Genomic DNA, 27,390 nt, shown 5'->3' with positions numbered 1-27,390 from the left:
TTTAGAAACCATGTGAAATGTGGTGTGTGCCTTTGTGCCATTGTGCTTCAGCAGACCGAGGAGGCAGGAGTGGGTTTTTTTTTTTGTGACATCTAGACAATCTTTTTATGCCACCACCTTTACTGCCCAGATTGGGCTCTCTGTGACTTTGTCCTCTTACCCCAAAATGAAAGTTGGCAGTGGGGTCACGCTTTTGCAAAGGAAATGAGACCACAAGTGTTCATATTATCTAAAAATGGCCTTGAAAGAGGTAAAGTTTTTGATTTTTATGATTGTGGAAACTTTGAGATGACTGATGTGGACAGAAAGCATAAGGGGTGACTCACTGTTGTTATGATGATTTGAAAAATCGCCCTATTCTTTGAGCCACCATCACTGCTTCAGCCTGACTAGAACATGCGTGGGCATACTCAGGTCTACAGGTACAAATGCTACTTGCACTTATTAAAAAAATAAATACAAGCTATTTATATTGACTTCAATAGCAATTCTTTTTTTTATTTTTTATTTTTTACAAACTATTTGAAGTTTAATGCAATAAATGTGGGGCTAATTAACTATATCCGAGGAAGACTCTTAAATGAATAACTAGTTGTACTCAGTGCCACATGCAATTTTGTATATATTTACATTTTTATATTAAGCTTAAAGTAATTAAAATGATTTACATTTTAAACATCTGGAAGCTCGTTTTGGCTGCTCACTTATTTGCATGGGGTTGCCAAATGAGATGATCTGAGTATTTGAGACTGAAGAGGATGGATGATATGTTATAATATAACTCTTAAAAAGTCAATTCTGCTTCTCTAAAAGGGTACTTTCGTTACTTTCAGTAGTATTGTAACTGTAAAAAATGCTGGAATTAAAGGAGCAGAGCCTGCTATGTTCTGGGAAAAATGCTTGTTCCTACATTTCCCACAATCCAAAGTCAGTAATTCTCAATAATTTCATTAAACGCTTTATTTCCTAGTAAAAGTCCTTGATGACCTTGATGTCATCGTAATGTCATCAGGATTTTTTAAAGCTCCCTCCAGAACCAATGAGGACACTATTCAGCTGATTTTACAGGCTGATTTGGTTTCCGCTTAATTTTTTTTTTTATTGCTCTGATTATGCCTGAAAATAAGTACGGTCTTAATATTTTTACCCAAGTGACACAACCGAATTCTTTTTCAGCCACTTCTCCAAACCCGGAGTTGAGCCCTGGTCTTTCATTATAACAGCTGCGCATCTAGCAGCCATCAGAAACCATGCTGAAAAAGTGGAAGTCCATGTGTTTGTGTGGTCACAAAGGACAAGAAGAGAAAAAAAAATCTTGGCACGCCATATCGCCTGTTCATTAATATTTTGTGCGTTTCTGTGGTAGGTGGCTGCCAGAGCCGGAGTTTATGACATCCTCAACCAGCTGGGCTTCTCTGAGTTTGAAAACCCGAGGGACACGCCACTGGCCAGGCTGCGCTGCCGCTGGCAACAGCAAAACATTCTGTCACTTCCTTTCCGCGGGGAGTTCATCTGAGAGGGGATCACTGTGAATACGCCAAAACAGTACTGTGCTTTTCAGAATAAAAGACATTTCCAATAACATAGTTATGCCTTCTGTATTTACCCTTATTTTCTGTATATCTTCACAACACCTGTTGTTTAATGTTACTGCTTTTTTCCTTTTTTTCTCACTTGTGATGTTAACAGTTTTTAGCTTTAAATCTCAGCAAGATTCTGCTTCTGTATTGGAAGTTGTGCCTTTACATCAGTGAATTTATTAATGTACTAATTTGTACATGTTTAGGTTATTTTTTTTCTTAAAATCCCAGTAAAATTATGCTCACTTGCGACAGCTCTTTGAAACTTCAGCTGGAACTAGAGTTAAATGTTGTTATGGAGGAGGAGATCAGAAAATTCTAACAATTTATGTCACTGTGCATCTGTTCCACTTTTTCAGAAGAGTCCCTATGTACATATGGAAGCTGTCAGTATTTAAATAACTGTGCTGTTGAGTTTTCCAAACGTTATTTGATAAGAGGATTTTGAGCGTTGCAAAGATGCTAAAATATGACAGCACTTATATGTTCCTCTGTTGTACCTGATTTTAGTTTTTTTGTTTTTTTTTTACGTTTGATTATATCTGTCATGATACAGGTACTAACATTTTTATGTGTTACATTTGACTTTGAAGCGCTCTGTGTTTTTTTTTGTTTTTAAACTTTGTTTAAAGCTGTAAAATTACTTCTGTCATGTGATGTGATTCTGCATTCTTCCTTCTTGTCAAAACATGGTCCACATACATATTACCAATAATGCAAATCCGCCTTCCTACACAGCCTCAAGCTGCTCACCTGCAGCTTGATGCAATAGAAGTCCGCAAAGCTTTAAAGCACCTTTGATGTGTACATTTGGAGGCGTTACTTTTATACCACCTTGGCTTGGGGAGCTTAAATTTATGGATGGAAACAGCATCTGCAGATATTTGGTGTGACTTGGATTTTTTTTTTTTTAAATACACTTAGTGTTTATTGATGTGGATAAATACACCATTCCATAACTGCAGCTGATGTTCATTTCTTCAGTGGAGGGAAACAGCTGCATGATTCACTGTTTAGAACAAGAGTTTAAAGTTGCATTGTCTTTCAAACATTTACATCATTGTTTTCTCTGAATGCATGACAACACCAGATCTGTAGAGTAACTTTAACCCTGCAGGATTTCTTTAAAGTCTTGACATGTTCTTTGTTTGAGCATGTTACCGCTATATTATGAATCCTGCCTTAAAACCAGAAAGATAAGCAAAAATCAAAGGATCAAAAATTATCAATCGTTCCTCCAGATACCTGTCATTCTTGTTTGTTTCAGTGTGGCATTGCATAATGAAAGTGCACCCTTCAAGTTATCAAAAACATTGCAGTGATTGAAAATGGGAAGAAATTTAAAATACACAGTTTGTGTTGGAACATCTAATTCCCATCTTTATGATTCTTGATTAAACGCACAAATGTGGAGGTTGTATACTAAGAGATCCTGATATCTTAGCTAGGCTTTTAATTTAATTGTTTTTTTTTTCTTTTTTAACAGGCGCTCTTCACAGAGTAAATGTCTTTTATTTGCTGTATGTACCAATTATTTTCTTGTTTGGAAGCTAAAATAAATATTTCAGATAGATCTAACAGAGTTTCTGCTTTTGATATCTTTTTTTTTTACGTGGAGAAAACTAAAACTTATCCATCTGCACCAAGGATTCGGATTTTTGTGTGTAGGAGGGTTTTATGATTTTATTTTGCACACTACTGTCCTCTGTGCCTTGTTTTATTGAAGCTTCTGAAGTCTCCTGCGATGGAGCCAAATGATTGTCTTCCCTCCTCGGTTTCCTTTCTTTTTTCCGCCTTATCTCAGCATCATCTTTTGCTGCAGATACGCACCGCTGAGAACCCTCTCGTATATCCGCGAGGCCTCTTTGTTTTGTGTCGGTGCCAACCTCGGAGAGCAGGACAGGTTATGAGCATCGAGCAGCGTACATTTACCCAAAACAGATGATTCATTGTTGGGCTGAAATCTTAACATATTCCATACACAGTAATAAAGAGCTTAGGCAGATCAAAAGACTAATCTGAGTTGCGTTTTGATGTGGACAGGTAAGGTCTTAATTAAAAAAATATGGTCAGTCTTTCAACAATGGAGGCCTGTGTGAGGATTAAAAGCCACCAGCCGGCACATCAGTGAAGCACACTTGGCTTCGCTGGCCTGCTTTGAAAGTCTGATATCCCAGATCACTTCCCGTCTTGTAAGTGCATAGCAGGCTTATCTTCGGGACTACGGAAGTTGTTAGGACTTTATCACACCACAGCCTATCCTGAATTATTGTAAATGGAAACAAAGTGAGCCAGATTGAAAGGCTTCCTGTAGAGTTTGAGACTTTATGAGCTAATTCATCCCTCTTAGTGAGAGGGTTGGCAGGCCCTGAGGCACAGATAAATTCACCATAACACTTATTGTACACTGTTACTCTTTACCAATGGAGAAAAATTGGCAGATATGGAGAAGGTCTATTCAGTTGCAGCATGTGGCCAACTGGACTCCAGGTCAAGATAAGCCCAGGACATGAGGACCATGCCTGGATGATATAGCGGCCCCTCGCCTTTGAAATTCTTTCCAAACTCATTGAGATACTCCCCAATGTGAAACTCAAGCTAGTGGTTCTGAAGGATCCAGAAATTGCAGCAGACAAAGAGTGGCATTCAGAGGTGAGCAGCAAGAGGGGATGTAATGAACTTCATGTGAAAAGCTTCCCCCTGCAGATGAGAGAGCTGCTGAGGACAGGAGGCATCATGCCGGTGTAAGGGGTTCATGGGTGCATTGCCATCCTCTTTGATTGTTCTTGTGTGTATAAAGGCCGCCTTAAAAAACACCTCGGGAACTCAAGTCTCAAACCTCTCAGGGATTTGATCAATATTAATAAGATTGTTAAGACCTTGCTCTTAAATCTTCTCTGGCAAATACGTGTCTGGGCCTTCATTTACCGTGAGCAATAATACACAATCCCTGTTAGGTTATTACACACACTACTGATCCAGGTAAAGTATCAACTGGCATGATAAAAAGTACTGATTGGATTGATAGTGAGCTTTTAAATGCTTATTCCTATTCCCATTTGATCTTTTGGGATACATCCCCATGACTAAGGTTTTCTTATTTAGAGGCAAGGTTCAAAGCATGGGTGATTTGTTGAATTGTTGAATGAGTTTAAGCAGACTACATGGAAATAAAAGTAATATAGTGGAGCCACTGGTAACACTCGTTATAGTAAGTCTCCATTAGGTTGCAGGGCATTCAGACGTAACCAAGATGACCTGCTGAAGTTCAAACTGAGCATCAGAAAAGGGAAGAAAGGTTATTAAAGTGACTTTGAGCATGGTATGGTTATTGGTGTTAGACAGGCTTGTGTGAATCTACTGGGATTTCCCACACAGCGAGCGTTTATAGAGAATTGTCTGGAAAGGAGAAAATAGCAAACGAGCATCGTTTTTTTGGGGTGAAAATGCTTTATTGATGCTAGAGATCAGAGGGGAATGGTCAGACTGCTTCTAGCTAATAGTAAGACAACAAGTACCCCTGAATGAGGCATGTAGAAGATCGTCTCTGAATGCATGTTGAACCCTGTAGTAGATGGGCTACAAGAGCAGAAGACCATACTCGGCACTACTTCTGTCAGCTAGGAACAGGAAACTACGTTAAGGCTACAATTTGCACCAGCTCTCCAAAAGTGGACAATAGACGTTTCGAAAGTTTTGCCAGGTTAGATGAGCCTCCGTTTCTGCTGTAAAATCCAGATGGTAGACTCAGAATATAGCGTTAATAACATGAACATTTGGATCCATCCTGCCTTGAATCAATAGTTGAGGCTACTGCTAGCAGTGCGATGCTGTGTGGGGATATTTTACAGTGCAAAAGTATTCGGCCCCCTTGAACTTTTCCACATTTTGTCACATTACAGCCGCAAACATAAATCAATTTTGGAATTCCACATGAAAGACCAATACAAAGTGGTGTACACGTGAGAAGTGGAACAAAAATCATACATGATTCCAAATGGTTTTTACAAATAAATAACTGAAAAGTGGGGTGTGCTTAATTATTCAGCCCCCTTTGGTCTGAGTGCAGTCAGTTGCCCATAGACATTGCCTGATGAGTGCTAATGACTGAATAGAGTGCACCTGTGTGTAATCTAATATCAGTACAAATACAGCTGCTCTGTGACAGCCTCAGAGGTTGTCTAAGAGAATATTGGGAGCAACAACACCATGAAGTCCAAAGAACACACCACACAGGTCAGGGATAAAGTTATTGAGAAATTTATAGCAGGCTTAGGCTACGAAAAGATTTCCCAAGCCTTGAATATCCCACGGAGCACTGTTCAAGTGATCATTCAGAAATGGAAGGAGTATGGCACAACTGTAAACCTACCAAGACAAGGCCGTCCACCTAAACTCACAGGCCGAACATGGAGAGTGCTGATCAGAAATGCAGCCAAGAGGCCCATGGTGACTCTGGACGAGCTGCAGAGATCTACAGCTCAGGTGGGGGAATCTGTCCATAGGACAACTATTAGTCGGGCACTGCACAAAGTTGGCCTTTATGGAAGAGTGGCAAGAAGAAAGCCATTGTTAACAGAAAACCATAAGAAGTCCCGTTTGCAGTTTGCCACAAGCCATGTGAGGGACACAGCAAACATGTGGAAGAAGGTGCTCTGGTCAGATGAGACCAAAATGGAACTTTTTGGCCAAAATGCAAAACGCTATGTGTGGCGAAAAACTAACACTGCACATCACTCTGAACACACCATCCCCACTGTCAAATATGGTGGTGGCAGCATCATGCTCTGGGGGTGCTTCTCTTCACCAGGGACAGGGAAGCTGGTCAGAGTTGATGGGAAGATGGATGGAGCCAAATACAGGGCAATCCTGGAAGAAAACCTCTTGGAGTCTGCAAAAGACTTGAGACTGGGGCGGAGCTTCACCTTCCAGCACGACAACGACCCTGAACATAAAGCCAGGGCAACAATGGCAACAATGGTAGAGACATACCCTAAAAGACTGGCAGCTGTAATTGCAGCAAAAGGTGGTTCTACAAAGTATTGACTCAGGAGGCTGAATAATTACGCACACCCCACTTTGCAGTTATTTATTTGTAAAAAATGTTTGGAATCATGTATGATTTTCATTCCACTTCTCACGTGTGCACCACTTTGTATTGGTCTGTCATGTGGAATTCCAATAAAATTGATTCATGTTTGTGGCTGTAATGTGACAAAATGTGGAAAAGTTCAAGGGGGCCGAATACTTTTGCAAGCCAGTGTATATGGGACACTGTGGTGTGAATAAGGCACGGCGGGACCACAGATCTGCATTTTGAGCCATCTTTATTCATTCTACATGCATCCCACCACAACAACACTCTCAACCCTGCTTCCCCGTGATTTACCACCGTGGGCGGGATCTGCAGATGCCATGCAGGTGCGTCCGCACGGCACCACAGACCACGCCCCACCACAGACACTTTAAAACTGAAGATCAATCCCATTACCCACCTTAGCATTGTTGCTGACCATGTCTGTCCCTTTATATCAACAGTGTTCTGATGGCTGCTTTCAGCAGGATAACACATGTAAAGCTCAAAACATTTAATAATAAAACAAATAGCCAATTAGTTTCAAGATCTGAATCTAATAGAGCACCTTTGGTATGTGGTACTATGGCAGATTTGCATCATCAATGTACACCTGGCAAATTTGCAGGAACTGTGTAAACAACACTAAACTGTTGAATCTACGAAGACTTAAATGAGGTCTGAAAGCAAAAGGGAATCCAATCGATACTAGCAAAATGTACCTAACAAAGTGGGTGGCAAGTGTATTTATACTGCATAGTAATCAGTCAAACTACATTGCAAAGTTAGACCTTTATTTCAAACAATACCTGAATGTTAACTTAACAATGTGTATTTAATTTATACAAAGCTTGATTAGCTGATTCAAAGCTGAAACAGAATGCTCTATTTGTTGTGATGCCAAGGAACACAAACAGCGCTGCAGTCATAACTCATCCCATGTGTCATTGTATTTTTGTCCTCTGTTTTAGGCTCAGCTGTGCAACATCAGTCAAATAAGCTTAAGCTGTTAAGCCAGTGAGTTAAAACTATGTTGGCACTTCGGGTGAACAAATAGAAGTTCACATAGCACCAGATTTAGCAGCTATTCTTCCAAGCTGTCTTCAGTTTAGTGATATGTTCTGTATGTTGGAGCATAATTCAAATGTTTGGCAACCTTTAAATATTGTATAAGCTAGTGATTCAATACAGTGAACTTTACATTCAATCACAGAATTTCATTCAATCCTTCTATAGTCACAAATACTTTTTATGAAACCAACCCTTGGTGTCAGATCAGCAACATTCTTTTGTTGCTTTTTGCTTTATTGGATAACAGTCTTATCTATAGACTTGTGACTTAACTTAAACTTTCCCTCATGAACTTGAGATTTAAGACTTGCTCTGACAAACTTGGACTTTGTTGAAAAGATAACTCTGTTTCAGACATGAACAGGTCACAGCAATGCCACATCACTGCCACTGTCAGTGTCAGTGAGTCTCATTACACATGCAAGACTATCAGAAATGCACAGAAGGCTTCTCGGCACCTGGCAGCTGAGACTGACTCCAGCACCCCTGTGACACTAAGATTCATAAGGAGTTAAAGAGATGGATGGATGGCGTTCTAAACATGTTCTTCGGAGACCCAAGATGTAGATGTAAATGAACAGTAATTGAAAGGTAGAGGTAGTATTCCGTGATATGTTTTTGATAATCTAAGGGCAGAAGGAGTAGTTTATCATTGTAGCAGATTCTTAAGTGTGTTATTTAGACTTATAAATTATGTATTAAAAAAAGGATGAAGATCCCTCGGCGTCACTCATTTTTAGTTTTTTAAAACAGTAAGAGTGGAGAGCTGATGGGGGAGTGAGAAGCCAAGAACGTTACACACTCATACAATAGGGAATGGTCAGTCGCCACAAGCATACCCTGCTTTATCATCTATTTTAGCATAAATGGGATTGTAATAAATGAGCAAAATAAATAAGACTTAAAACAAACACCTCAGACCCTAGAAAATCAGAAAAGTGTTTAGAATTCAAATCAGCAGAAGGGTAGTTTTCTCACACACTTCTATAGAATTGGAATTTGCAACCGCCTACTTGCCATTTAAAAGAAGCCCTAATACCTAACCTGGACCCACAGCTAGAAAGAGGAAGTGTAGTGTAATTTTTGCATTCATTTCCCACAAAACTGAATGAAAAACAATAGATTTTGAAATACAAAGAAACAGACAGGGTTGATTTAGTTCTGTTAGAGCTGCACAGGGCTCCCAGATTAATCACATCTTTTTAAAAAAAGGTGAAGTGAAACTTGTGTGCTCATTTTTAACCATCCGAACACTTCAGACGCTGCTCTTCCCGCAAGCTGCCGGGCAGACTAGCAGCTGCTTTGCATCTCTCTGCATCTCAGAGATGAAAAGTCACATATTTTCTCAGCACGCTGGCATGGCTAGACCACATTACAGCACACATTGAGGCATCCACAATTCCACACTCTATACTGCAACTTTCCCCCTCTGCTGAAAACACAGTGTGGGAGAAGACGTTTGATTCTTTGCAGCTCCACCTGACAAAGTTAAACCAGGCACTGTAAAGAAATTATATGCGCCAGATTTTAGGCATGGTTTAGGCTTTGAAGCCCATCTATGTGAAATATGAGAGGGAAATCTGTCAGCTAATATCTTTTTTCTCTCCTTTTTTTCAGAAAAACTGACTCTTACATGTCTAATTGTACTTGAAAACCGGATTTGGAGACAAACCTATACCGAAGTTTTGATCTTACACTCCTGTTGTAAAGGACAGAGTGTTCTGTAGTAGAAAATTGTTCTGGTGTGTGGACTTAACCACAGACTGTAAGTGGAGCTATTCATTTTAGAGGGGAAAAACAAGACTTCTAATTGAATACTATGTTATATTGTGGAATGTCATTCTGGCTTTTGGAAACACATGAAAAAAATCCTCCAAACAGTATGGATGGAAAAACTGCATAAAATCTTCTCACAAGGCAGTTAATGGTTTCCATCTCTTAATGCTGCGGTTAGTTTCCATTGCTTATTAATGCACAAGTCTGGATCACCATCCAAAATCCTCTCATTGCTGCCCTGGGGGAATGACTGCTCTAAACCCACACCTGCTCTGCATTGACCATCCTGGTAGCTTAATTAGCCCAAAATTAAGGGCAGAGTACTCTTATCTGAGGCCCAGACGCAGTCGAGGAACTGGGGAGGAAAAAGAAGGTCCTGTCTAGACACTTTCCCCCCCTTTCTCAAAAAGTACCTGAAAGTCAGACTCATGTTAGCCCAGCCCCCTTCTCTTCCTTTGAGAAGGATTGCAGAGTTGTTGGTTCAGTCTCAGGCTGGTTGTCATGTCTGACTAAGTCTGGACTCCAGCAGACTGAGCCGTGGCCAACAAAATCCTGGTTGCCCGAGCAGATCCAGCATTTTAATAGGCTGTCATTCCACCGATGGAATCTGCTGCACAGTTTTCACACATCCTAAGCCTCAAATGATGGCTTTGGATTTGTTCCTTTTCTCCAAAATGGAACAATATGCTCGCAGTGACATCTGCAGGATTCGCCATGATTATTTAACTTTAAACGCAAACCACTTGAGGTCATTAAATCGGATCATGCAGTGTGTATTTTGTTGATACCAGAACATGGAAAACGTGCAGTTATATCAAATCGCTTATTATCCCTCTAGCCAATGATAGGCCTGAGTTTTCAAAAGGCACACCTGCACGTTACCCCAACATGTACTTTGACTCTACATTTAAAGGATCTTTGAAGGCAGATAAAAAACGAAGGTAGAATGTTACATATGGTAAAACCAGTTTTAATGTGCAATGTTTTCTTTATGTTAGTAAAAAGGATACATAAGGTAATTAACGTTATTTGCCTTGGCAAAAACTGAAGCTTCAGAACTTTGGTTGCATTTTATAGCTTTTGCTTGAAATAAACAAGAAACGACTGTAGCCGCGTTGAATTTCTTTTATCTCCGTTTTTTAGATTTAAATTCATTTTTCATGCCACGTTTCGACAGTTAAAGCGCCCCTTTCCATTCATGGACGTTATCCTATGCGTTTTTTTTTTTTTTTTGCGGACTCGTGTGTAAACACTTAGCAGTTATGACAAAGCTTCTGGTTGAGTTTGTCTTCAGAATGAGAACTTTTAGAAGTTTAAAAGTCGCGAGGCTAAATATGCGGTCGTCTAGGGCAGAGATGGCGCTCCCACTATTAGCTGGTTGTGGCTTCAAGTCGAGCAGTTGAGACTTACGCAGCCGAGCCATTGGTGCGTAATGGTGCACGACTGGACGGCAGATGTTTCACCACCGGGACAGTCTGTCTCTGCACACATTATCTGAACCCTTCTGAGTTTTTTTCTTCTTAGCGTAGGCGTGTGTTAACTTGGTCTCCTTGCGATTTAAAAGTTACCTAAGAAGAAAGAGAGAAAGAGGAAGGGGGAAAAAAGTGGACAACCTCTTCAAACCGTCCCGGTTTTTACCGGGGAGTTGTCGTCATCAATACCACAGATGTCCCCCCCTTTGCTCCCTGAATGGATAGGGCAGTCTTGGTCTATGCAGCTCATTGCAGGCCAAAAGATTGGAAACAACTTGTGAGTATCCGTCAGTTTGGCGTCTAGAGGGAAACGCTCAGAAATGCCCGGCTGCTTCGCTGGAGCTCAACTCTGAGGACTTTTCTCCTGCATTTGTGCTTTTCCAGGAGGGAGAACTCTGCTCTCAGTTTGCAGCAAGAAGGAAAACTTAGCGCTGAAGTGGCAGCTCTCACATTATAGTCCTCGCTATGGATTGTATGTATTTATTGATGTGCTTTTCACTCAGTCAAGTATTTTTGGAGTGTATTTTCGCAGCAAAAGCGCATGGTGAGTTATCCATTCCGTTTCCTTTTATTTTTTACACATGTTTTTACGGTGCAGAGAGATGCACTGTAAAGTTTATAAAGTGGGGGGGAATAATGATAAGAATGAAGCCCTGCATCTATTGATGGGTCATACATTAAACCTGACAGCCTTGCTGTTCAATCAATGTAGGGTGTTGCTGTATTTCCACTGTGACTATCCACTGTCAGCTATATATAGTTGTTTCATAAAGACAGTATTAATGCTAAGATAATTCATTATGTCATAATAAATATTATTTGTCTATATTTTCTCTTTTTTACTCAATCGTGCATGTGTAGTTTCTGTTTAAACTGCTTAGTTGTCATTTCCTTTGGAACTTGCTTTGCATAGGTCACTACTGTCATTCTCACTTGACACTGTCTGTCTCATCAGAAAAAATCTCTGGAAAGTTAAGTGAATATGGTCTTATCGTGCCATTCAGCACAGACTCCCATGGCCGGTACATTTCTCATGTGGTCTCAGCTGGAATTGGAAGTAAAGGTGCTGCTGCTCCTGTTGTTGATGCTGTCTCAGGCTTTGGCAGCAGAAGAAGGGTGGCCCGCAGTGCCTCTGAGATGCCCTCAGTCACCTCAGCGTCGGCTCAGCACTTATTTTTCAATGTTACTGTGTTTGGGAAAGAACTGCACCTCCGCTTGAGGGCCAACAGGAGGCTGGTAGCCCCAGGGGCTTTTGTGGAATGGCAAGAGGACTTTAAGGAAAAGGCCAAGGAACGAATCCAAGGAGACTGTGTTTTCAGTGGAGATGTGACTGACATGCCAGATGCTTCTGTGGCTATCAGCAATTGTGATGGACTGGTAAGTACCACTACTGCAGGCGTGAAACAGTAGTATGATGCTTTCACTTCTTTGACACTGTGTCAGCCAGAATATGCTTTGACATGTATTTTTTCATATCCAGAAAGTCTCCCGGGGCACTTGTTCCACATAACATCATCACATTAGATAAAAATGGTTACATCATCTGAAATCCTTTGATGATGTTAAAAGGCTGCTGTCATCTTGTCAGCATGGATACTTAATAACATGTTTGCATTGTATTAAAGAAATGTCAGCGTTATTTACAAAATGTCTCTCACAACATCTTTACAATGCTGCCCATCTGTATATATTTTCCAAAACATCCCACCCACTAGGCTCTGTGTGGGCTAGTTTGAATGCTGTTTTTTGTTGTTGTTATTAGACTCATTTTCCCGGCTAGATCAGACCAATTTGGAAAATTACAGAACAAACATCTCAAAAATTGATAAAGGATGAGCCTGATTGCATTTCTTTCTGCTGATGACCATCTGAGTGTTGATAACATAGACGTAACTTCATGTAGCAGGCTTTAGCCTAGCCTTTGAAAATGTCAAAATCAGTGAGCTTCAGGGATGTCTTCTTATTTTTGAATGTTGTTTTTATGCAGGGTTGACATGACAACATAACCTCTCATAAGCATAACATCAAAGGTCTGATAACTGAACAGCTGAACCAACCACAGGACATTATAATGATGCCTTGGTCAAACTTTTCCATAGTGTAGTGGAAAAAGTGTGAGTGTTTTAAACCTTTGGTAAGTTGGTAAAGTTGTTAGGAAGTTCTTAAGACTCGTATTGTATTTTTTATTTAGTGGTAGTGTAGTTTTAACATAATGTAATTACATTTTCTGTAAAATGGTTGAAAAAAAGTTATAGTGAGTGTAAGTGTACAGGAAGCTAGTTCAGAGGAAGCTGTAAAGACAAATTTGAATCAAGAGAGAACTAAAGAACAAGGGGTCTGTTTACTTCCTATTAAAGCCACTAATCCATCTAGCTATCCATTTTGTTAATATCCAGTACAGGTTCATGGGGTACTAGAGCTTCTCCCAGCTGTCACTGGTACACCCTATTAACAGTCACTGTAGCACAAATGACTGTAATTAACTTGAAGAGTTGAGGTGATGCTCCATAGGTAGCAGTGAATGGATCTGTACAGCATACAACATTATTTACTCCTATTTACTCCTATTCTTGTTTTTGCACATGTAGCGGTGCCGTTGTTTTTATAGGTTAGGGTTCTTGTTCATAAAATGTTAGCATTCTACTAATGGTTTACCGCTTATTTACTGTGTAAAACAATGTAAAAATTGATTGATCTCCTTCCAGGATTGAACTGGGGATCTTTTCCCCATTGGTCTTATTGTGCCATTTGATCTGTAAATGACTACACTGTAGAATCCAGATTAAAAATCGCCAGATTTTATTTTTCAACCAAGTAAAAGTGCATTTTCCCTTCAATATTCCAACATATACTGTATATTTTGTTAAATATACTTTAATCTAACTTTAATATTTGTGACTTAACATGCTTTTACTCATGCAGTATACTTTTATAGGGCATAGGACATGTGGGAAATCTCTTGTTTTATTTAATGCTTTGACTTAATTATAAACCAGCCACATGTGACAGTTTGAGATAATAAAGCTAATTTTTAACTTAGCAATTAAGTCTCCTGTGTTCCAATGACTCCTTTTAATATGTAGGCGTAGGAGCCAGGTGAGATGGTATAGGCCATCCAATTAGAACGAAAAAATTCAGCTTATATACTTGAAAGAATTACACTTACTAAAAACAGTCATAAATATTCAGAATGTCTCCTTCATCTCAGTCTTGTGCACACCTATTTCAGTGAAGTGTTGCCCAATATTACATATCTCCAAAGTGTATTAATGCCTCTTAGAGCTCGCGAGAACTACATTTAGGCGGTAATTCTCAGTGGGCATCCATGCTTTACATTGCTGTAGTTGTTTAGTTTATTAACAGTATGAAATTGTGGCTTAGCGTAGCTTTTGTGAGTGAGAGTTAATTAGCTGCAACTTATACAGGTGACAATTAATGGTGGCTTAATATTTGAAACATGCAGTTTGAATATTTTTGTACTTTGCTAATAAAAAAATTAGGGAGTATAAATTAAAAGTGTTTAAGTAAGGCTTGGTTGAGCTTTTTTGACCCCTTTGCCAGATCCTAAAAGTCAGGTCCTAAAAGGAAACAGCTACTGGACCCCATCACCAAAAAAGTTGAACAATGAAACTGGTATAAAACATTCTTAGGTTTGGCTTAGTTCATAATGAAAGAGCACATTCTCAAGAGGCCTGTCTGTCTCCGCAGCATTGTACTCCACCATTACCAATACTATGTGACTCATTTTGCACTAACACAGTCTCTTGGTATCACCAATATAAAGCTGTGTTATACTGACAGAGCAGAGCGATGGGAGGTGAGACGCTAATGGATGTTTGCAGTTGGGAAAATTAGAGTGAATTTCCAAACAAGCATGTGACATTTGAAATGGCAGGCTGACCACATTGAGGCTACCTCTGACAAAAACAGCATGCGTGGAAGTAGAGTGAAGATAAAGTCACCTGGAAGCTTTTGAAATCCTTCACAGGAGACAGATGCATGTAATGTTTAATTTAGGATTCCTTTTGTAAATGACTACATATTGTGAAACACTGATTAAATAGTTCATCCAACCTTGAGTTGAAAGATCATTGAGGGGCAGTTCTCCTTTCAGTGATCATCTGTTAATTACAATAGCAAAGACGAAAAAAAGAGATGCATCAATTGAAAACAAACAAACAAACCCTTTATATACTGATTCAAGGCTGCAGGTGACAGCAATTAACCCTGTTTTGACTCTAAGCCATATTTCAACTCTGCTTCCAGACTTGTTTGTCAAAACAGCGGAGCTTTTTGTCTCGCACAATTCGAAGAAACAATAGAGGGGTCCTAATGTATTTAACTGGTTGCCATCACTACGCCATCACGTATTTATTATTATTAACACAGGAAAATGTGCTGAAACTAAGAAAAAAGTAGATAGAAACACTTCTCTCTTCTTTTTGAATGTAATGATAGTGAGCGGTATACAGACAATGAAATGCAGTGTTCACATAGAAATCACAAGTTATTTCTGAAAGCCAACTGTGTACCCTTCAGTGGCAACAAGTGACACACTGGCCCTATGCAGAACACTGTCCTATTCACCTAGAAACATGGTAGAAATGTCTGATTTGTTATAAAGCACAGTTTAAGAGAGACCAATCCTGGTGGTTCTTTCTAGTTTAAACCATGTTTTCTTAGCTATTTTCTGATTTTGTGTTCTGAAAGCTTCTGTTGTGCTTTTTCAGTTACATTTTGTTCTACTAGCTTTCTTAAACTAACTCCATTCTGGTAGAAACTTTTTTGTTGTTTTCTGTTTTCCAAGCTCCTCTTTGTACCCTGGGTTTAAAACTAGTAGACACAAGCATATGGTTTATGTGGTTCATTTTGAAGCCTCCAGTTTGGCATTTGGGCTGTGTTCATCTTTGCTTTTGTAAGCCAGAAGTGATTAAATTCACTAACTTGTCACCTAAGGCTAGTCAACTGACTTGGTCCACAAGGTTAATGTGATACTATTGCTGTGTCTTAAATCTTACATTTAAAACTGCACTGGACGCTCCTTGGATGGTCTATTTATAATGACAAAACAAGTTAAGTGTGGAATGCACTGCATTTGTGAGCTTTAAAAGTCCCCATCTTGGTTACAGTATGTAGTAGAAAGAGAGGAACTACCAACCAGTTTTTAGCTAAAGTTGTTCTGCAGGCATTAGACCTGCTATATTTTGTTATACGGATATTAGGCCTCAGTCACAAAGGCCTAGAGACCTGGCAACCGAGTGAAATCAAGGTGAAAATGTGTATTTCGAGAGATAGAACTTTATTAATCCCTTGGGTGGGTTCCTCTGGGAAATTCGATTTCCAAAAAAGCACAGCACCGACAGAAGTTACAGAGTTACAGAATATTATATATATATATATATATATATATATATATATATGTATATAATACACACACACACACACACACACACACACACACACACACACACACACACACATATATATATATATATATATATATATATATATATATATATATATATATATATATATATATATATATATATATATATATATATATATATATATAAATACAGAGACAATATAAATAAAATATACGAAGGGGATAAATAGAATAAATAGGAATAAAAATAAAAATAAAAATACAAGTGAATTGCACATTTCAAGTATTGAGTCAAGTATTTCCTGAGTGCTTCCTGGTGGTTGCTGGCAGTTGCTGTGAAATCAATCACTAAAACTGCATTCACATAGGCCTATGGATGCAAGAGCCCCCTGGTAACCACTGGTTACTAGATAAATCTGTGTATTTTGCAACTGGTTGGGGAATAGTTGATGGAGGTTGCTGGCAGTCACTAGGGTGAAACTAGTCGCAAAGAGATATGCTGTGCACCACCCAAAAATCTTATTTTCATTACTTTGCTCATTACTTTGTTGTTGTTTTATTAGAGGTAGTTTTATTAGAAGATGCCAACTTGTCTGCAGACTCATGCAAGCTCCTTGCCAGGCAAGAGTGAAACTCTTAAAAATAAAATTTGAAAAGACCCTTTGCATTCAGAGTAAAAGTTGAATCTTTTGAAATGTGTTGAAAATGTGTTGATATTCTCCATTTCTGGTTTGTGTCACACTTTTTGCATTTTACTTGAATTGTCAAAGGCGATCTATTATTTCTCTACAGGTCAGAGAGTAAATGGAGAGTCTTTTCAAATAAGTTGACAACCTCCATGCAAACTACAGGTAGCTATTTATGATTTATAACCATTTTGTTTTGGTTTTGTTTTTTTTTTACAAATTTTTCCAAAGGTAGAAACTATATTAGAAACACCCTTCAAACATTTTACAAGTGTTGATGATGGACAGTTTGTCCACCAGAGGGCACTATACAACTTGGCTAAAAGTGTTTAGAACACCACAATAAGCTCATCTGAGCCAAGTAAGGTAGGAGGTAAATAAGTAACTTATGACAATATCTCGTAATATCTCATTTAGGTTTAGTGAAAAAAAACTACACATAACAAATGTTGGGGAAATCTATTTAAGTTTTTTTTTATGTCTGACAGAAAAAAATTGACTAATAGATTGGATATTTAAATCACCAAATATCAGTGTAAGTCTTAAAAATCTGCTAGCAATTGAAGCAATCACGAGGAGTCAGCAACCTCCTGTAACCGCTCACCAACTGGTCAGGAAATACACATTATTCCCTAGCAACTGGAGGTTGCCACAAAATAATAAAAGCAGATAAGAAAATTTTGTTAAAGGAGTGTCCTTCACAACATAAACCATTGGGAAAGCAGTATGATATATGAGGCTCAGAATAAAAGATAACATCAAATTAACATCATTTTGTATATATTTTTAGGTAAGATTTGAGTATGCTCTTGCTCTGAAGCAAATGTCTGATTCATTGTTTCAAAGGCAAATTGTTATGAGGCAGAAATTTACATTTTGACAGACTGATGTGATCAAATCACGCAGTAAATAAAAATCCTAACACTGAAATCTGCATGTGATTTAAAGGTTTTTTTTTTTTGTCACTTTGTGTCAGGAAAAAAAACAAAAACAAAACAAAAACATGCTGCTGCTAATCTCCGAGATTAGATCTCCACGAACAATATTGCACTTTATCGTCGGTCACGGTGGCAGAAGTCTTAAACTCAGCCAGGAAACCAAAACTATCTGCATCACTAAAGACCACTAAGTACATGTGGGAAACTATGCTTTGTTTGTCGTTTAGGTGAACTTATCCTTTAAAAAGGCTGCTGTCAGACTGTTACCAATATAGTACATGTGTTTCCTTGCATCAGAGCCAACATAAACATGGACTTGTTCGTGCATGCAGGGATTTTCAAGATGCATTTTTGAAGTTGCACAAACAGCTTGGAGGCAAATTATTTAGTCTGATGTGTCTGCTTTACGTAGAATGAAGATCAAGTATGATGAAAGGACCCAGTCTGAAAAGGATAAGAATGCGAGTCATATGCTTAGATTGTTAAATGCGGGCCAAATCTTTAAGATGCACTCTAAGTCTTAATGTACCACCAGCACTCAATCTTCAAAAGCTTTTTGATGGACTTCAATAGAGACCAAAAATTTTGTAATTTCACTTTGTATTTTACCCGTAGTTGACTACAGCCCAATTGCAGTGACTCACACACACTGTGCTAAATAATTATCTGGATAGAGATTGCAGTAATGCGGGTGTAGCCTGAATTATGGGAAGTGGATAGCACAGTTTTAGAGTGTGTGTTTTTTAATTTTCATGACAACAAAGTGCTAAAAGGTGAGGAACTCATCAGTAGTCATCATAGTTCTTGTCTTACAATTTTTCAGCAGTTTCATTCTCTTTACTGCAGCTGCATTTCAGTGATAAACCTCTTTAGTTTTTCCTCTGCAGTGAGGCTGCTCCAAGAAAGATGACTCCTACAAACATATTCAACTATCTGGTCTCCTACCCTGTGTTAAAATGTGCAAGATTTATGGCATTTGAATCTCATTACAATATGCAGAGTAAAGCTGCTTGTTAATCTTGAATATATTTGGTCCGCAGATTTTTAGCTGAACTTGCAAAGATAGAAAGTTCAACATAACTTCATAAGTATTTGACAAAAACAGATCCACACTTTCAGTTTCATTTGAAGGTGTTTTGCATCTAGTGACTGCCAGAATCTGTGATGTCATCCTCTGAATCTGGCTCCTGCTAGACGGCAACAGCTGTGCGCTCCAGAAGAGCATGAGCTATTGTTGCGAAGCGATGAGTGATGGCTATGATGATACTGTGTCCTGCTCATGTGTTGGGAATTAGCGAAGATGATGGGCTGATTGTATTACATGTGTGATAGTGACACGAGTGCCAGATAACCGCGGGAGGAAAAGCGCTATTTCTGTGTCCATCAGTTAAAAAGAGGGTGAGCCACCCGGCAACAGTCAGTGAGTTGGGAGTTGGCTTACTTGTGTGTGTGTGTGTATGTTTGTGTGGTGGGTTGGGGATGGTAGGTGTGGTGGTGGTGGGGTTCGGGTGTTTTCCATCCACTGAGAATGGAAAAATGCTTGCATAAATTGTTCTATTCATGAATCTTTGCAGGGACTCTGTTCTGAGCTTTTCCCACTCCAGTATTCCAGGATTCTCTGGCGTTCCAGTACTTTGCTGGCACTGAGGTAAAGTCACTAAATTAAGAGCTCCATCAGTGGAAGCCCAACATCTCAGCCAATAACGTGATTTATTTCCACTCACTCTAATCCTTATTTGTAGCAGCTGTGTTATGTCTGCATAAACAGGTGCTCATTCAAACACACACTGGGATCCAGGACACACACAGTTACGTTTACCGCTGCTGCTACTTCTTTGTGTACCAATTTTACCTTGATGCTTATTTCTACAACTGTTCCTTCTACAAAGTTTATTCTTCTAATTCTTGAAGAAGCTGTTATTGCTACTTACCTCTCCTTCTACTCCCATTAAGAATATTTAAAATACTAATAAAAGAAGTATATTAATAGATTATGTAAATTTTTAAGGAGATTCAAATGAGTTTGCTTCTAAAATCAGCCTGTTTTTCCTTAAGTGATCTATTCCTACATTATTGTGCATGCATGTAAATATAGAGCATGTAGACTTATGGCGATTATACCCCTAATTTTCTTCATAGTTATCTTCTTGATCACATGGTATGCGTGCCCTTTCTGGCTCAGCACAGTGAAATGTGAAAGTTGATAAAAAGGAATCATGTAGTAATCCCCAGCTCCCACAACCTGTCTTATACGATTATTTCAAACCCTCGACTCTGCTGAATCCAGCATTGCTGAGCCACGATTTAGTTGCTGGCTTACTGATCATCCCGGTTTTGCCACAAAAGCTTTTATCCAGCGTCACTGACATGGCTGTTGCTGCCAGTATATTATGAATATTGAGTCAGAAGTCCCATCTCTTCTATCCATCAACAACGCTGAGGTTATGCATCTCGCTTTGGCCTGTTCATGAAATGAACCGCCTGACCTCACGATAAAAAGAGGACTTAACTTGCCCTCAGAGACTGGGGGCAAGGATTGTAAAACCAAAATTATATAAACATTCTCTAATTACAGGTTAAGCTACAGGAATGATAGCTGGATTTTGATTTCCTTACACGTTGCAGCACAAGCATCGGCAGCCCTTGGCACTTGCTCCATTTTTAGATTGCGTTTTCCTTTCATGGACATGCCTCCATCAGATTATCTAAGTAGATAAGATTGCTGTGAATGATCCCAGAAGCATGTTGTGACACTGCCTTTGTGTGCAGCATGCATGTCTCTATTCATATGTAATGCACTAACTGAAAAACAGCCCGGGCTGTAATTTCTCTAAGTGAGGCCCAATTTTCTCTGAGGATTGTAGGGGACATGTCTCACTCGCTGGACCGGGATCCTGTTTTTGCTTATCTCTCTTTCAGTGGTTGGAACCAAAGTTCAATAAGGCGGAAGATAATTAGCATTAAATATATTAGATTATTTATTAATACACAGCCGTAACTCATTAAGACAGAAACATATATGAGTTGTGTGACCAAAGTATCTTTTCCAGTGCTATGCATTTAGTTATTAGTGTAGTCAACTAGATTTTCAATGAGAGTTTCTCTGCAACTCTGCAGCAAAAAGTCATTTTTCACTTTGACTGCTTGTTGTTGAAGACAGACTGAAATTATTGCAGTATCTGCTGATACTGTTGATAGCTGTAGAAATGTCCCACGGATGACTTTTTGATAAGAAAAAAAGTTTATTTTTATTTTGAAAGGACGATTGTTATGCTTATTTTTAGCTTCAAAAATTGGTTCCTGGACTCTACTGATATAGATTGACCATCACTCAGTAAAACACTTTATATCAGAGATGCATGTGAAAACCACGAATACCAAACAGGCACACAGGCAATGCAGGCAAAGTTGTCATGTTAAAATCAAGTTTTTGGGAGTTTGCTTGTGGTTGTTAATAATATTGAACTTTTTTACTTCACTGTGTGCACTCACAGTTTTTAAACCAATCAAATTAGCCGTAGAATCACACATTTGCTGTTAAACAAGACCATCTTCCAGGAGTGGAGTTTTTTCACCTGTACTAACTGAGCAGGTGACTCACCAAAAACAGTTACTAAGAAATTACATACAGTAAATATCCATCTTCAAATTTGCTCTAACCAATGTGTGGAATTTAGAGCACTGGTGAGCTTAAGGGTCAGCAATATTTACCTGTTTCGTGTGGTCTCTGTGACACAGCTGAATGTCTCAAGTTCAGAGTGTTTTTCATTACTTAGGCAGGCATAGCAAGCCAAACCGCACACTGAGGTCAATGCACACTTATTCATGTGGAACAGGCTTTTAAACCACTGTATCACTTGACATAGAAAAGCTGTGTTTGTGTTTTGTTTATTAGTGTCGCTGCTAAGTATACTTCTTCATTCAAGTCACGAGAAAATAACTTTTTAGAAAAGTTCAGAAATAAATGAAAAAGGAAGTATTATATTAGCGGCACAGTTGATAAACTGCTCTTTAAATGACAACTGTAGCTCATAGATGTTGTAACAAAACTTATGTCATTGCCTAGATCCGCCTTGACCATAGATTTTACAAATGTTTATGTCTGGTGTGTCTCTGTAGGCAGGTCCAGATGCTGCTTCTCTCTCTCCGAACAGACCTGACTTCACTTTTTACCCGCTGCTGAAATAAGAGACCACAGAGGAAGTACTGGAGCATGTCTTACTTGGCATTTCCTGGTCAGGGGCTGCAGAGATTCTTTCACTCCTCTTTGGCTTAACTGTCACATGTCCACCCTTAGAGTCATGGCTTTTGTATCATCTGTCTTAAGTGACTTTGTTTCTTCCTGTTTTTTTGTAGGCACACTGCTCTATTTACAGCTCTGTATTTAGATTTCTTTTTACAGCTGTAAATACACACATTCTTGCCAAAGTCTTGTTGGTGTGCCTTCTTCAGAAGGATAATGATAGGCTGGGTAGCTTTATTCTCTTCGTTAAGGGCAGAATTATGAAAAATACAGCGTGCTCACACACACACACACACACACACACACACACACACACACACACACACACACACACACACACACACACACACACACACACACACACACACACAGAGGGAGTACAGGCTTAATAAAAACAAGACATCAGACAGAAGCAAAGTGTCAACTTCATATTTGCTTTTCTTTGCTACCAAAAGACACAGCCGTGACCGTGGTTCAGGGGTTTGGGAAGCACATCTGTAACCGGAAGGTCGCCAGTTCGATCCCCGTGCTCTCTGTCCTGGTCGTTGTCTCCTTGGGTAAGACTGCTTACTGGTGTTGGCCAGAGGGGCCGATGTAGCGATATGGCAGCCTCGCTTCTGTCAGTCTGCCCCAGGCCAGATGAATCTGGTTCAGAATGGGGGGGGTATATATACAAATAAATGGGTAGGAGAGAAAATGGAGCTAAACTCACCTTTTAAAGGAAAAGTATTACAGCAATTCTACAAAGGAGGCGTTCCAGTTGCTTTTATTCAGTACCGTGTCCCATTAGTGTGTGACTCAGTCAAATAAACTGTCTCAGTTAAAAGCAAAGCCTGTGAAGTGTGCTGTAAAACAAGCAAATATCTCTTAGGTCCTGAGCACCAAAATGATTGCACACTCAGTATAGACCCTGAATTAATTTTGCATAGGATCTTGGGTGACGTGATCCATGCACATCTGTAAGTAACAAGATGTGAATGCATGCAGAATGCGAATGTTTGGTGATTGCTTATACCTATAGTATGGTCTCGATTACCTACTGCACTGATGAACTTCTCCTCTGTTTTGATGTTGAATAACAGCATCTGAGAACTGTCACTTTTCTGCTATTCATTTTACAGCGATGTGAAAAAAGATTTTACAAGACTTTATGCAGCCCTGTGAAAACTTAAGTACAATGTTAGGCAGGTAAGTAGCAACCAAGAGCTGTTAATCAAATGCAATTCATTAACTGATGATCAGTAAGTGTGGCTGTCTCTTTAAAAGCCAAAGTTTTGGTAGTCTGCTAGTCTGGAGCATCAAGGGGTGTGTTTACACAGTGCCACAATCGTTCCAGGACTGGATGCTCTAAAAATTTCACCTCAAGGCCAGATTGTTCAATAGTCTGAGAAGTAACACATGAAATTAGTCTGAATAAGAAATTAGCAAACGAATAGGACATGCAGACATCGTCAGAGTTAGAAATAATAATTTCAATGGAAATGACGAATGTGTTCTTCAAACCTTGCCCAGCCTGGCTAATCTTTCACCCAATGCTTCCTCGATAATCTTCCACAAAATGGATTGGCTGGGTGGAATCTCCCTCTGTAATATATGGTCAAGCTGGTCGCACAATAACTTTACCACCTCCACAGCACACTTAGCTGCCTCCACCATGCTTGACTGATAGTGTTAAGTACTTCTTACATGTTACGTCATTCATTTGTTCTTCTCTTTGATACGAAGACGTTACGAAGAACTCGAACTCAATCGTCCGGAACACCTTCTTCCACTCTTCCACTGTCCAATGTCTGCGCTCTTTTGCTCATCTGAGATTTGGCTTTTTCTTGACATTTCTACCATGAAGTCCAGCATCCTGAAGTTGCAGCTGTCAGTTGACAACCTGTGAGGCATCTTGGTCTTAAATGACACACTCAGATTTTTGTCTTCTTACACAGTTGTGTATTAGGGCCAATTACTCTTTTGTTTTTGTCTTTGTTAGATCCAGTTTGTTCTGCTCTCTGAAGGGGGTAGTTAACAGCATGGTAAGAGAATTAAAGTGTCCTCGCAGTTTCTCACATTGAATAGCCTTCCTTTCTAAGCCCAACAATAGGCTGATAGGTTTATAAAAAAATGTTCTTTCTTTCTGGCCATTTTTAGCCTGTAAACAAGCAAACAACGGCTTATCCTTCCAACACTAATCTAACCGTAAAGAAAGCAATACTTCCTCTTTTTTGCTCCCTTATTACTTTAACAGTTTTCAGCTGTGCAACACAATTGCAAAATTGTTTTCTATTAATCAATGAGCCTTGTTAAATAATTAACTTGGATTAGGACCCATACCCCTCTCGTCCTAAGACAGCTGGGATAGGCTCCACCCCCCCTCTCGGAAAAGAACAGATGGATGGATGGATGGATGGATCCATATCAGGAGATTGATATGGAAGTATCACAGTTGTTGATAATATACAAAAATGCAGATCACTCTTAAAAAAAATCACCTGATTAATTTTAATTATTTGTGAAATGGATCAAATTCTTTGTGAATTGCATTTTGGTTTTTTTTGGGAAAAAAAAAGAAATTTGCTAATGATATCAAAATATTTGACTGCCGGTGTACATCTCAGACTCAACAGGCCAAGCATGTTAAATTTCAAATTTCCTAACAATAGGAAAAGACAGAACAAGTATGGCTTGTTTGGAAGGGTTGCCAGGAGAAAGACTCCTCTGTTAAACAACATGGCAGCAATGATGCGTCTGAACACACCACGAGACTTCTAGAACCAAATAAAGGACAGATGAGTGGAGATATTTGGCCACAGTGCACAGCAAATACCTCATACTAGCTGTCAGGATGACAGTTGTTTTGCACATTGTATGGAATTGTGTGAAAACTCATTCTTTCCCCCACGACTGCATCTATACAAATCTACAAACACTACTTTCCACTGATTTTCAGGTCTTTTACTGTTTCGATTCATTCCAGGCAGGTGTGTTTAAACTGCGCTAAAAGCTCAGAATTTGCATTTGAGCTTTGAATGTTTAAAGTTTAATGTTCATTTAGCAACTAAAGAGACAAATGAAAGCCTAGGACAGTGCCACATATTGGTAGTCACAAATACATTAATTGCCACTATGTAATTTTTCAGAATTTTCCTTTGTACCTGAGTGTTTTTCGTTTCGGTTTGGTTTTAGAGTTTGCGCTGTCTAGTTTCATTCTGTTTATGTGTCGGTTGTTCTTGGCCAAAGCATAGTTTTTGCAGGTTTCATTAAAGGTTTCCATAGAAAAAGCCTCTGTTCTCAACACTTGTCTTTTGGGAAGTGACAGTATACACTATTGAAGGTTTGCTACTGCTCATGAAATCATAAAATGAAATCAATCACAGAAACATTATTAAATAAAGGTTTAAAAACCTATCAGATGGTATTTTGTTATAATGAACCAACCAATATTCCCAAGAAATGCACCTTAACAAGGTAGCCAGTATGGAAACACAAACTATAGTTAAAAGACACCTTTGATTCTGTTTTCTTACTTTTATCATGACCGACAGAAGTGATGCATTCACTCTGCATATGTACTGAGTTGCAATAGGTATACAACAAAGAGAAACCTGAAGTAGAAACAAAAACCTGTCTTGAATTCCTTGTTGTCTACTTGCAAATTAAGCTCCTTTATTCCCTTCTCAGAGTCACATCCAGATACTATTATGCTAATAGAGAGAAATGCTATGTTTTTTGTTTGTTTTAAACATAATATTTCCAGTACAGCAACAGACCTACTCTAGTTATACAAATAAATATCAGGTTTGCTTACCCACTGAATCAAATATTTTTTTTCCCACTTTTCCACACAAAGAAATCCACTTTCGAAGAGACAAACACGACTGTTTTTCCAAACCTATAATTCAGTGCTGCTAAAATAAATGGTGAGTGTTGATTAAAGAGGATGATAAGTCAATATTTCCATGCTGGTGTGGACAAAGTTACTGCTCTACTATTCTTGTTGGTCTATACTTACCTTTGAATGTAAACAGCAAGGTCAGAGTTCCTCTCAGTGGGTAGCTGATGATTGGATATTGGTATTTTCTAATGCAAGCAGAACACACAAAAAAATCCAGGTTGAGACAGTTGAGTATATCACAAAGCAAACTGTAAACTTTACCACAGGCTTCGAATTCTGTGAGCATCCCAGACTGGCATCAACGCTTGTAAGAGTATCCAGCTGAAAGGATTTCTATAAACTCTTTGAAAAACTTAAAGCAGATGGAAATATAACACTGACATCACCACTCATCATTTAACACAGGGTGAAAGAAGACTGACATTCAATGAATCTTAAAGGGCCCCAAATTATGTCTACCTGCGTCATTCCGCTTATTGAGCACTTTACTAAATCTTCCAATTGATCAGGCACTCCATAATTACTGGCTCCAGTGGAAGAATTGTACTTTCAAGGAGGAGTGGTACATTCATTTTGAGCTCTCTTTTTCCAGGCAGGCCTGATCCGGACTGATAATGGGGAGTTTTTCATTGAACCCCTTGAGAAAGGCCAACAGGATGTGGAAGTGAAGGGGCGTGTCCATGTGGTCTACCGCAGATCAGCCATAAAGCAGGAGACAGGCCAGCGAAGGGAAGACCTCCACAATGAAGGTAGGCAAGGAGGGGGAGTGTGACGTAAGTGGAAACAAAAAAACCCCCAAACCTATATGTAGGTTTGAGTGCAACAACTGTGTGCTCCGGCCAAGTAAGGACATATGAGTAAGTGCAGAACTGAATACATCATTATATACCAGGAGCAGCAAAATTGATGTCCTGAAGGTTGGCGCATTAGTCACAGAATGGACAGAATAACAGAGGATAATGAAAGTACCTACGTCATACATAATTATAATTATAAAGAGCAAAAAACCAACATATTTTGACCTATTTATTACATGAACTTTTAATCATTTTAGTTTCTATTCATTATTGTATCTATTGTATCTGTGTAGTAATATATTATGAAACTCACTGACTGTTATTTCCTGTTAGTGAACATTATTAACGTTATTGTCCACTGACTGAAACTAAATTTGATTTTCTTAGTGTGCTACAGTGTAGTAATGGTATGTAACTGCCCAATAAATTAAGTTTTTCTTTCAATTAGATTCACTCTGTGGTAATTTGGTGATAAATGGTGATA

The 27,390-nt window shown here is 39.0% G+C and overlaps 2 protein-coding genes across 11 annotated transcripts in view; both read left to right on the top strand.

The window, feature by feature from the left end:
• The window catches only part of pald1a (phosphatase domain containing paladin 1a), a 59,338-nt gene extending 56,180 nt beyond the window's left edge, over window positions 1–3,158 (top strand). For all 7 annotated transcript variants that reach the window (XM_076887570.1, XM_004561246.3, XM_076887569.1 and 4 more), the window contains exon 20: window positions 1,367–3,158. In XM_076887570.1, the coding sequence (XP_076743685.1) occupies window positions 1,367–1,516 (150 nt within the window). In that variant the 3' untranslated portion in view covers window positions 1,517–3,158. The remainder of the gene's footprint in view (window positions 1–1,366) is intronic.
• A 7,228-nt stretch (window positions 3,159–10,386) lies between these two features.
• Window positions 10,387–27,390, top strand: part of adamts14 (ADAM metallopeptidase with thrombospondin type 1 motif, 14) — a 59,544-nt gene continuing 42,540 nt past the window's right edge. For 2 of the 4 annotated variants that reach the window (XM_004561249.5, XM_076887566.1), the window contains exons 1-3: window positions 10,934–11,517; window positions 11,929–12,350; window positions 26,702–26,858. In XM_004561249.5, coding sequence (XP_004561306.2) covers window positions 11,439–11,517; window positions 11,929–12,350; window positions 26,702–26,858 — 658 coding nt within the window. In that variant the 5' untranslated portion in view covers window positions 10,934–11,438. Of the gene's footprint in view, window positions 10,443–10,933; window positions 11,518–11,928; window positions 12,351–26,701; window positions 26,859–27,390 lie in introns of those variants that run through there. The other 2 variants (XM_076887567.1, XM_004561248.5) reach the window with 2 other exon arrangements.

The sequence above is a fragment of the Maylandia zebra genome, linkage group LG8 (assembly GCF_041146795.1).
Source record: "Maylandia zebra isolate NMK-2024a linkage group LG8, Mzebra_GT3a, whole genome shotgun sequence".
Classification (NCBI taxonomy): domain Eukaryota; kingdom Metazoa; phylum Chordata; class Actinopteri; order Cichliformes; family Cichlidae; genus Maylandia; species Maylandia zebra.
The sequence above is the reverse complement of the archived record's forward strand: the minus strand, read 5'-3'. Positions and strand labels throughout refer to the sequence as shown.